The sequence below is a fragment of the Colobus angolensis genome, unplaced genomic scaffold, assembly GCF_000951035.1.
Source record: "Colobus angolensis palliatus isolate OR3802 unplaced genomic scaffold, Cang.pa_1.0 Scaffold98, whole genome shotgun sequence".
Classification (NCBI taxonomy): Eukaryota; Metazoa; Chordata; class Mammalia; order Primates; family Cercopithecidae; genus Colobus; species Colobus angolensis.
In genome coordinates, this window is record NW_012123820.1 from 5,228,221 (window position 1) to 5,240,810 (window position 12,590).

Below are 12,590 nucleotides of genomic sequence, written 5' to 3' on the forward strand. Positions count from 1 at the left end.
TTCTCCTGCCTCAGCCTCCCGAGTAGCTGGGACTACAGGTGCCCGCCACCATGCCTGGCTAATTTTTTGTATTTTTAGTAGAGATGGGGTTTCACTGTGTTAGCCAGGATGGTCTTGATCTCGACCTTGTGATCCACCCGCCTCGGCCTCCCGAAGTGCTGGGATTACAGCCGTAAGCCACCGCACCTGGCCGAAAATAATGTTTTTAAAATTTTATTTTTATATAAAAGTAAAAATAAAATATGCAATTTATTTTATATTTTTTATGTAAAATTTTAAAAATTTTATTTTAAACACATTTTTAAATGACTATAAAATTTATTAGGAATTAAAAGTTATATAGCTAAGTATGTTTGGAAACAACTCACGCAGCATATCAGCTGGCAGAAGATGACCGCTAGTATACAGATTTGAAGTTCTGACTGAGTATGATGAGAGGAAATAGAAATGGGGGAAATATGTGAGATACTGATGTTAGTCTCTAATGCAAAGTCACTGTGCTTCTCAGTTGTATCCAAGGTTGACTTTTAAGTTTAATAGGTTTTGTATTCCTTCAGGAAAAGGAGAATCTTTGTAATTTGGAAAAGAAATACTCCAGCCTCTCTGGTGGGAAAGGGTTTCCCGTTAACCCCAATACTTTAAAAGAGGTAAGCTATGATTTTGCATGTCACTTTATGTTGCCTTAGAAATCAGGAGATGTATCTCAGCTTTATGTGGTTAGCTGAATAATAAAAATGTTAACTCAAAGGACCTATGAAAGCACTCAATGCTTGGATGGTTTCCCTGCCTTTCATTATGTATGCTTTGGGGATTTCAGAGATTATTCTTGTGTCTAATGCGGATGCACATTGTGTGTGTGTGTGTGTTTGTGTGTGTGTGTGTGTGTGTGTCTACTTTGCTGGGTAGTGACATTGTGGGTTAATTTGGTGTTTCAAAAACTTGAAGATCCAGACCAAGATGAGTCTTAAATTCTCCTTTTTTCCTTCCTGAGTCTCCTTTCTCCCTCCCCTCTGTTATTTTGCTTCTCCTTCTCCTGAGTCTTGTAGAACATGAAAATGCCTGCAAACATTTGAGAAGGTGGTCTGGTTTCTTTCTTTTCCCTATCTCCCCACCCCACCAACTGTTGTTTCTGCCATTTTCCACCGTAAACTGGAAAGTCCTATTTACAGTAAACTGTACATACTTTTTATCTCTAATATCCACCTTTCTCCAGTCCCCATCACCACTTTCCCCGCCAGATATCTTAAGGAGCTACACTGCTATGCTGGGAGAATATTTTAACTCTAATTTGGAAAATTATAGCTGAGAAAAAAATAGTTTATATATATATATATTTGAGACGGAGTCTCACTCTGTCACCCAGACTGGAGTGCAGTGGCACCATCTCAGTTCACTGCAACCTCTGCCTCCTGAGTTCAAGCAATTCTCCTGTCCCAGCCTCCTGAGTAGCTGGGACTACAGGCGCTCGCCACCACACCTGGCTAATTTTTGTGTTTTTAATATAGATGGGGTTTTACCATATCGGTCAGGCTGGTCTCAAACTCCTGATCACAGGTGATCTGCCTGCCTCGGCCTCCTAAAGTGCTAGGATTATAGGCATGAGCCACCACGCCGGGCCTATATTTATATTCCTTATATTTATTGTTTTTCTAAAAAGCTAAAAGAAAAGCTTGCTTCTACGTAAGTGTTTGCATAATCAAAAAATAAAACCCTTTAGACGGTGGAGTTAGGATTCTTACATAGAAAATATTTTTGTGTGTATAAGTATATGAAGCAAAATACTTATCACAATAATAAGTGTGACTGTATATGTACCTCAGAAGCATTTTGTGAAATATTTTTTCCAAAACTTTGTTAGATCCTTCAGTTGCATAGTTTCTTTTCATTATTCAGAACATGGAACTGTCAGGTTCAACGAACAAAGCGTGGTTGTGAATAGAATGTCATGGCCTAAGATAATGTTAGCAAGGTGGGTAAGAGCAGGTCTTGTGAGTCTGTTAAAGAAATGTGGTCTACTTCATGTGTGGTGGGAGGCCTTTCAGTGGTTTTAAGCAGGGAGGTGACATTTGCTATCCATTTGTTAAAGATGACTCTGGGCTGCTCTGTGACTTCTGGATCATAGAGTAAGAGAAGGACATGCAGGGAAATTGTTGTGGAGATGATTGCAGTAGCATAGGCTAGAGAGGCTGGCAGCTTGAATTGGAGGATGGCAGAGAGATGGAAGGAGTTAGCTGGATTAGCAGGTATTTTGGAGGCAGAGTTGACAGTTCTTGCTGATAGATTGGATGCTGGGATGAAGTAAATAAATGAAGGTGTCCAGAATCATGCCATTATTTCAGTTTGAGTAATGAAGTATATGGTAAGCACCTTTTAGTAAGATAGGGAAGACTGGGGAAGGAATTGTTTAAGAGGGAAGATTTGAAGTTGACTCTGGACATACAGAGTTTGAAGAGCTTATGGCATCCAGATGAATTAGATGGGCTCTAAAGTCTCTCCATCTCCTAATAGAAGAATGAAGTCTTTCCTTTTCTGTTAATGAGTTGGTCTTTATTTCCTGCAGACTTTCTGATGTCAGAAGCATATTTAGTTTTTTTCACTATTGTTGTGTATCTACAACTCTTCTGCTTGTTGAGTAAAACAATGAGTTGTTATGAGAACACATGGCAATTGTGCTGTGTGTTCACTTTCCTGTACAAAGCAGACTTGACTCACAAAATGTTTTTCTTTTTTTTTTTCTCCTCCTCTCTCATTCTCTCTCCTTTTTCTTTTTTAAAGGGGTGATTGATTTATAACCTATTTTAAAGACCTCCCAGGTTTTAAAGCAGTTTACATTTTTGAAGCAGTTAATTGATTTGTATGGTTTATGACTCGTATAAATAATTTAAACTTGGCTTCAAAACAGTCTACTATTAACTGAGCAAAAGAAAAACCCAAAATTGTTCATTTTCTTTCCGATTCAGTATTACATATTGAATGAATTTGACCTAGTTGACTACTTCTTTTCTTCAGTTTAACCTTATAAAACTTTACGTGATATCTGTTTTGCCTTCTGAAGTGCAAGTCTCTGACACATCCAATTTATAAACAATCAACTCTGGCATTCTCCACTTTGTTATCAGTCCTTTCAGGATTTTTACCAAAAATCAAGGTGTTTTATTTTCCAGCCTAAAATTTGTGAAAGAATTGATGGACTCATAGAAGAATCTTTGTGTCAAATTTAACTCAATTTCACCTTTAAAGGAGAGGTGTTATTTTATATAGCTTTTTCACACTGTCTTATTGGGGTTGTGAAAATCATGATTGGTCTGCATAGTTTCCATGAAAATTGACAAGTGCCTTTTCCACAGATTCAGGAGTTCTGCTTCTCAGATATTTTGTATTTTCTCTAAGCTGAAGCCAGAACTGAAATTATTGAGTTCAAAAGTAACTGGAAATTCTCTGTCCTATGGGTAGAGATGGGGGTTAGGGAGGCTGCCTTGAATTGAAACATACCCTGGTTGCAACTCCACCTTAGGACTCTGTGTGTGTGTATGTGTGTGTGTGTGTGTGCGCGCGCACACACACACATTTGTTTTGCTAGGGAAGGCTCACCCGCATGAAAGGACAGTGTTCTTTTTATTCTCATTTGGTTGAGATGCCCAAAAGCTAGAACCCACTATAAATAATTACTGTTTTGTAAATGTTTGCTTAGTGTAAAACCCAGTAGCCCTCAGCCCATTTTCCTCACACTCTAATTCATCAAGAAACAGAAACGGTGAAAATCTAAGAATGAAGATTTGTGGAAAAGGCTCTTTAATTAGGGAGTGAGTGATTGTGTTGTCAATTTTACATCTTGGATTTTTTGGTGTGTTATTACTTTAAATGTGTATGTGGTGACAACCTTAATCCATCAACAGAATGAATGCTGATACTTCTGGATATTTTAAAATAGAAGGTTTTGGGTTATTTATAATACAGTTATCTTGATTGCATCAGAAAAATTATGTTTAATGCTTCGAATGCCAATTTTCAAGATTAAGCAATGTAAATCCATTTTAATTGCTGAGTATTTCCTTAATGAAACATTTGATAATACCACAGATATCTGGCTGTGCCGCTCTAAGCTAACTTCATTGTACTGGGAACATTAATACTCTCGCATGCCTCGGCTTTTGCTTTCTTTGTGTTTAACTTCTGAATTCCTCCTTTTAGGGCTATATCAGTGTAAATGAGATTAATGAGCCATGTGGCAATTCCACGAATCTATCCCCTTCCACTCAGTTTCCTGCTGATGCTGATGCTGTTGCCACTGAGCCTGCCACAGCTGTGCTGGCGAGCCAGCCTCAGAGTAAAGAGGTGTGTAGGCGTGACGTTTCATTCATTCACTGCTTTTCTTCATGTCAGAAATTAACCCACGGCCAACTGAAAATGAGGTCCACGAGAGCGTGCGTGACAAATGTGTATCTGTCTGACCAGAGGGGTAGGGTAAGGCTGAGTTTATAAAGCATATCAATTTGGGGGTAATGCTCTACCAATAAAAATTCTAGAAACCATGAAATTTATGCTACAGAGTGGAGTACTAGGAGCAGTAAGTTCAAAGAAATAAGTTCTATGTCTTAGCACTCTAACTCAACTTAGTTTTCTTGTAAATTAAAAAGCCTTTCTAAAATTGTTGATTTGAATTGCCTTTTCAGTTTGACTCTGTTTTCGATTTTGTTTTGTGACATGGATACTGTTAAATATTAGGCCTTTTAAAAGCCTTCTAGGGGAGGGGCCAATAATAACAAATTAAAATACCTTCAGTGACCCAAGTTGCTTACAGTGTGAGATTTTAATAAGAGGCTAAATTGAAAGATACTACCCATCAGTTGTAACTTCTTAATTAAAATATAACAAAACAGAGCAAACTATCAATTTCATTTCTATGTCTTACTCTTTCATTTCATGTGGATACATATATACCTTTTCTTTCTCCTATAAAGCAAAGATCACCTGTCTATTCTGGATTTGTGTATCCTTCCACCCTTTCTTCTCATCCTATCACTCAACATACATCAGCCCCATGGCCTGAATTCATGGCTACATCTGTCGATCCTTTACCTTTAAATGACACACCTCCTCCTCTACCAGCTAAGAAACACAGAAGGCAGCAGCAGCAGCAGGAGCAACAGGTAATTAGGAACTGGAATTTAGAGTTTGGGAATGTTATCTTGGTAACAAAGTTACTTATGTGGAATCTTTTCTTCTACTTTCCCAAAGGCATTTTTTAAAAAGGCAACTTGCATACTTCTCTGATTTTTTTTTTCCCCCTCTTAAGAACATTTAGTGTTGGAACATTTAAAGATGTTAGAATTGTTGCGAAGTTTTGATACCTTAAGTGTCCCCTACTGGCTTTTATATGTTTGAGCACTTTTTATACCTGCATCCTTCAGTTACCATTCAACCAAAGTATTGCAACTTATCACAGATAGTTCTCAAAATACTAACAAGCATTTCCATAAAATCTATGTATAGAGAGTTATGTTATCAACACAAAATATTTTTATTACACATAGTTGAAACCAAAATAGGCATCATTCCCTTGTTACTGTGTCAGAATTTGTTAAACACTTCACTCCCTTAATCAGAGTAACTTTGCTTTAATCTGTTTTATAAATTTGTGTATCTCTTTACATCCTTCTAACGATCCCATGAAGTAAAAATTATCTCCATATTGAAGTTTTGGGAACTGAGGCTCAGTGAGGTTAAGTAGCTTGTCCAAGGTCACACCACAAGTAGTGCACTTGGTCCATAAATCTAGTTTTTATTCACCAGATTTTTAAATAAATTATTTTTTATTCTAAATGTTGCCTTTCTTTTAGAACACTCAGTGCATATTAATGCTTGGGTAGTCAAAAAAAAATCTGTTTCAAAAGACTTCCTTTCAATTATAATCAAACACCTGCAGGAATTTGGTGCCAAAAGATCCTAAGGAGTCATTGCACTGATGTAGGCAAGCTCTGGTCAGTCATGCTTAGCCCTTACGTTTCTTGAAGGTACCTTTACCATCGATTACCATTTTTTAAAGGACTATATCTCTCACTGCCTTAAGGTTACTGCCACCTGGGCTGACATGAAAGGATATTGGTGAAAGGTGGGTGAAATAAGTTATGTATACAAGGAAGAAACAAGGAGAATGGAAGACCTAAATGCCTTCAATTTTGATGTTAGATTTATCTCTTTAGCAACTTCATTCAAGACATGTCTAGTATGCACATGTACCCTAGAACTTAAAGTATAAAAAAAAAAAAAAACATCTCTAGTAGCAAAACAATCACAGTTTACAAATCTGCTGTTTTCTGCCAAATTTCAGTTAGACAGTTTTCATTGGAGTTTCTTTTCTATTTTATTAAGGTACCATTATGGAATGTTGGAAAGTTATGAATTGCAGAATTTATAATATTTGGTCATAGTGAGAGCTAGATTGAAGCGTTCTGATGTCATTTTTCTATCTAAAAGGAGCATTAATCAGCCAAACTGCAAAGTATTAATATCATCTTAGTATGGACTACCTGGCCATAAATTCCAGCTCTGCCACTTTCCAGCTGCATGACCTTGGCCAAGTTCATTTAACTTCTCTGCACCCCAGATTTCTCAGTACCTACCTCACAGGATTATTATAATAATTTAATGAGATAATGTATATAAACCATCATACCTGGCACATAGCTCTTAATAAATTGATTAGCTAGTATAAACAGTTAATTATAAAGTTAAAATGCAGATTTTTATGACTGGCATATTTGAAGACTGTTTATAAATTTGGTAACTCAAATTTGCATTAATTTTTGTGCATTTCAAAAGCATGAGCTTTTAAAATGACTTTAAAATGATCAGACCTAAAAAATCTTTAATTAATAAATCACTTTATATATATGTTTTATTTCTTTAAAAAGATAAAGCAATGTTAAGATTTAGTGAAGCTGAGTGGTGGGAATATGAATCTCTCTTAAATTATCCTCTCTTCTTATCTATATGTTTCAAATATATTTCCACAAAAATTTTTTGAGCTCATGTTTGCATTTTTTCTTTCTTTTTTTATTTCCATAGTTTTGGGGGGAACAGGTAGTGTTTGCTTACATGGATAAATTCTCTAGTGGTGATTTCTGAGATTTTGGTGTACCCATCACTTGAACAAGACATCATTTTACTATTAAAGACATTTCTAAGGGAAGGCCAAGAAAAATTTGAGTAAGTTTCAAGTGGACAAAAATCTTACTTTAGAAATCTGAAAAAAATTAAATAGTCCATTAGAGGATTTTTAAATGTGAGAGATTACTGTAAGGGCTCCTCGGCCAATATCTTTTCAAATAAAAGGTAACTTAGGTGCCTTTTAGGAAAACTTTATGTGGATTTGGAGTGTGTTTATGTGACTGAAATGTTATTACAACTTTCAAACAACTTGCCTGTTTACTTGCTTTTTCTCTTTATCTCCTTTTTCCCTTTTCTTGTCCTCCTCTCACTGGTATCTGTGCCGTCACACAGAGCTGCCCGGAAGGGGAGAAAGTGCTTACGTGCTTTGTCCACTGGATGTTCCGCCATCCACATGGCAACCGTCATAATAATTTGTAATTTGTCCTGCGGCCCCGAGGCTGCAGGCACTACAGAAGTGAAAGGTGGAATTTTAAAAAGGTTTCTAGGTTCAGCATAACTTCCTACAGTGTTTAGTATCTAATCAAATACTAGCTCAAATCTATCAGCGAACACAGTATATGTTGAATAACTTTAAGAAAAATTCTAAAATTCCATTTTTTTTTGTAAATGCATAATTCTTCATTTCTTCAGTCACCTATTACAGTTAGTCAAGTTTTGCTATTTTGCTTTACATTTGCATTTAAAGCACTTTAGAAGTCTGGAAGAAAGGAAAAAACAGCATAAAGAAGGCCTCTATCTGAGCGATACTTTGCCTCGAAAGAAAACCACAACTTCAGTCTCCCCACATTTCAGCAGTGCTACTATGGGGAGAAGCATCACCCCAAAGGTAGGACATGGGAGAAACCACGGGCTTCCCGTTCCATGAGTCTTCTTGTCATCATATTCCCTGATGTGTAAAGGCCTTTAAAGAAAAGTGCTAAATAATCATTAACTTTACTTGTTAGGCAGACATCAGGACTAAATCGCATTTTCTACCTGTTCAGAGGACATCTGAAATTGTATGCTCTGGGGCCAAAGAACATGCTTCAGGGTATTTTCTACCAGCACAACCCAGGTGATGAGCGGCATTCGCTTACGTGACGGACTTCCATGGCTGCATCCCACATCTGGAAATAATATAGGATATAGCCTCTGTGTTCCAGGAATAACAGCAACAAGTATTTATTCAGACATTTTCATGTGGCTGATGCTGGGTTGAGTCTTTTATGTGGATTGCCTCATTTGAAAACCCAGCAGCACTAGGCAGTAGAGTACTGATTATTATCCCATTTGTATGTATGGGTAAACTGAGGTGTATAAGGTTAAGTGACTAACCAAGGAACCCTCAGCTGGTGTGTAGTGGAGTGGAATGTGAATCTGTGGGACCTGACACCGGAGCTCCCTCACGTTCTGCCGACATGCCTGAGGGGATCATTGTGGAAAGAGAAGAGGCAGGTGTGAAGGACATTCTGAATGAGACAGACTTTTGAGCCCTTCCCCTACCCTTAACCAGAGTAACTTTGTTTTAATCTGTTTTATAAATTTATGTTTCAAATATATTTTATCTACAGGAAGGATTTTGCTATTTTTTTAAAATGCTGAAACCATTAGGGTGTTAATAGATTTCTTCAGGTTCAGCCCACCACATAATTGAGGATAAATAAAAATCGGTGCATTTGTAACAAGAGTAGCTCTTCCCTATTCTTTTGCATGGTGCGCATGCATTCTTGGCCCTGCATCTGCCCTCTGCTCCTTATGCATGAAGAACTTTCAGCCATTCTTTCAGGTGGTTTTGGACAGTGTCTTCCCCAACTGTCTTCACTTTTGGAATTGCTGCTGTTGGAGGAAGTGCTATGATATTGCGACTACACTAGAGCTTCTCGGGAGGGCCAGTAACTGGTGTTTACCACTTAGCATCAACAAATGAAATTCAAAGACCTACCTCCTCTGCCCTGTACACTTAGATAGGAGCTTTGGAAACAGGGATGTGGCCATTTCCTAAAGGTCCATTCAGCCTGCAGCTTGCCTGAAGTACTCCCTCCTGCTTCCCACAGGCCCACCTGCCCCTGGGACAGAGTAACAGCTGTGGAAGCGTGCTCCCTCCCTCACTGGCAGCCATGGCCAAAGACTCAGAATCTCGCAGGATGCTCAGAGGTACGTATCTTTTAAATCAAATGTCATGGCCTTTTGTTAAGCATTAGAATTCTTCAGGGGGAGGAAGTGAGAACAAGGGTAGGGATGATTAGAAGAGGGATCAACCAAAGGCCTAATTTTACTCTTTATGTGTTCTCTTTCGGGAGGGATGTATAACTTTTCCTATTTATACATATAGCTGGTATATTTTAAACATTCTCATTGTACTTTTTAGATTTGATGGAACTCTCAAACCAGAAAGACCCCTAGAGAATTACTAACCTTCCCATTTGATTAATAGAAAGAAAAGACAGACCAGTGAGATCCGAGGAGGTTACCAGGACACTTAACCAAGATCACTCACCTGGGTTGTGTCAGAGCCACTATGTTGAATGAACTTTGTGCTAAAGAATCATTGAGCTGACACAGTAAATATAGCAGTAGTGGCCCGGAACAGAATTCTTGTAGGCCTTTTAATGTAGATTTGAGCTTTTATACTTCATAGTTGTTATGTTTCAGGTAGACTTTGACTCTCGGCATTTTTTTTTTGTCATAATACATTACATTTATAATGGGGTTCTCAGATAGTCTTCATGGGGCTAGAAGAAATTACTCTAACATAGTTCCAGGGCTAAACTTCTCATTGAGAGGATTAGATTTCTTGTGTTCACACAATAGTTTAAGTCAACAAGTTACATTGTCCTAACTTTTGAGCAGGCATGATGTTAGGTACCAAGAATGCAAATTAATGATAGGAAGCTTGCCTTTGAAATACTTGTAGTCTAGTGAGGAAGAAAGACACAGAACAGATGATTTCAATAAAATGTGGTAAATGAAATAATGGCAGCATGCCCAGGATGTAAATGGAAATGCTTTGGAGATGGCAGGCATTTGACCTTCAAATACATTCATGCATTGATGGGATTCAAATCCTCCCTTCTAAGCAGGCTGGAATTCAGTTCTAGCTGTTTGGCCTCTCTGCCAATGGTGCTGAGAGATAACGCTGGTTTTCCATCAGGAGAAAATATATATACACACACACACACATACATACATACACACACACGTGCGCACACACACACATATATAATACATACATAATACATATATAAATTTCTATGTATGTGAACATAATGTGTATTGTGTGTATATATGATATATATATATATATATATCACTGGAATGAGGTTTTCAAACCATTACTAAAGGCAATTTAAGAATTAGAGGGTATAGTATTCATAATAGGATTGTAATATGTGAGAGACATTTGCAGTGGTAATATTTGAATCAAATACACTGATTGAACTATTTTATTTTCTTTGCCATAATTTCTTAATAAGCTAAAAATATTCTTTTAATATTTATAAATAATAAACATGTATGAGTCTATTTTGGCTCTCATTTATCACTGTTAGGTTGTGGGTCAAGTCTATTTGCTGTTGAAACATTTTTCTTTAATATTTACATATAAATATTTGAGACAAGGTCTCACTCTGTTGTCCAGGCTGAAATGCAGTGGTGTCTAATTATAGCTCACTGTAAACTCCGCCTCCTGGGTTCAAGTGATCCTCCCACCTCAGCCTCCCAAGTAAGCTGGAACTATAGGTGTGTGCTACCACACCTGGCTAATTTTTGTATTTTTTGGCAGAGATGGGTTTTTGTCATGTTTCCCAGGCTGGTTTCGACCTCCTGGGCTCCAGTGATCTCCCACCTTGGCCTCCCAAAGTGCTAGGATTGCAGGCGTGTATTAGACTTCTTTTTAAATATATTTTTCCCACTGTCAGAGGACATCGAAGCTTAGATTGGCCACAACACCAATAAAGACCATGAAGCATTTTCATGTACTTCAGGTGTTTAAGAGAAAGAGCAAGTATTTGGGAAAGAGGGTGGGATCACAAATTATTATACTCCTTGTTAAAAGTATTTTCTTGCCAGGTTTGGTGGCTCATGCCTATAATCTCATCACCTTGGGAGGCTGAGGAGGGAGGATTGCTTGAGTTAAGAATTTGAGACCAGCCTGGGCAACATAGTGAGATTCCATCCCTACAAGTAATTTAAAAATTGGCCAGGCATGATGGCATGCACCTGTGGTCCCAACCACTCAGGAGGCTGAGGTAGGAGGATCGCTGGAGCCTGGGAGTCGAGGCTGTAGTGAGCTGCGATCATGCCACTACACCATAGCCTAGGCAACAGAGCAAGACCCTGTCTCAAAAAACAAATGAATACATAAAAGTATTTTCTCAAAGAGTAAGAAAAGCTAGACCTTTATAGTAGATGAATAGATTTGCAAAATTCAAGAGCCATTAACATTATCATTTAAGAGGATTCTTGTGAGAATATGGTGAAACTGAGGGAAGGTTTGATCTCAGTTATTCTAATCTGTTTTCCCCTAAAGTAATGGGAATCCCATGCCAGTTTCATAGGGGAAAACTGAGCTAATTCCCTTAGGCCACATTACTGATGTTCCCGCTGCAAAATCAAATCTATCTTTATCTTTCGTGCTCTTGTTCTTTATTGAGATGTCTTTTATGCAGCTGAGAAGACTGCAACTTCAGTCTTTCTCTGCTGTAACTGTAAAGTGCTGTTCCTCTTGAAGAGTTTCATGTAATTCTGATGGGGCAGCTTCTGAGGAATTAGAGAACCATTATATGTGTGTTGGTCCAAGAAGATGTGTTCTCTAAGTTTGGCTCCCCTACCCAGAGGAGGAGAAGTCAGGATCCATAGTTCTTAGAGCCCCAGTAGACTGTAAAACTGGCAGGATTTTCTGTGCAGCCCAAACTGGTGGCTCATGAAAAAACCAGGAGGGACGGATCATAATTTCATTTAGAATTGTTTGAATAGCACTTGTTAACTTTATTAAAATAGCAAATACAAGTAAAATTCTATGGTTTTGAAAAAAAATTATACCTGGCATATTTTCATTAACTCACATTTAGAAGACTTAATCATCTTTTAAACTTACACAATTAACTTAAATACACCTTTTTTTGCTGCTATTCGTAATGGATACATCAAGGATGATGGTGTAAGTATAAGCCTTACTCAATCAGCACTGTTAATAGAACTGACAGCGTGAGTCGTGCAAAGAACTTTGAGAGGAGAGTTTAAAACAGAGCTGAGAAACTCAGCTTCTGAAGTTGGAATGGTTATTGGCTTTTGAACATCTTGTGAACTATTCCTTTGTCAGCTTTAGCATGAATGAAATCTTTGTCCTTTTGTTTTTGTTAAATACAGGAAAGTCCAAGAAAGGTATGACAACCTCCTTGTGTGGTGTTTTTGTTTCCAGCAAATACTGAAAGGTCATT

At 37.7% G+C, this 12,590-nt stretch overlaps 1 protein-coding gene across 2 annotated transcripts in view; it reads left to right on the plus strand.

The window, feature by feature from the left end:
- PHLDB2 (pleckstrin homology-like domain, family B, member 2) overlaps nucleotides 1-12,590 on the plus strand; it is a 245,392-nt gene that overhangs the window by 214,701 nt on the left and 18,101 nt on the right. For both annotated transcript variants that reach the window (XM_011932762.1, XM_011932763.1), the window contains 4 exons: nucleotides 558-647; nucleotides 4,192-4,335; nucleotides 7,859-7,999; nucleotides 9,207-9,306. In XM_011932762.1, coding sequence (XP_011788152.1) covers nucleotides 558-647; nucleotides 4,192-4,335; nucleotides 7,859-7,999; nucleotides 9,207-9,306 — 475 coding nt within the window. The remainder of the gene's footprint in view (nucleotides 1-557; nucleotides 648-4,191; nucleotides 4,336-7,858; nucleotides 8,000-9,206; nucleotides 9,307-12,590) is intronic.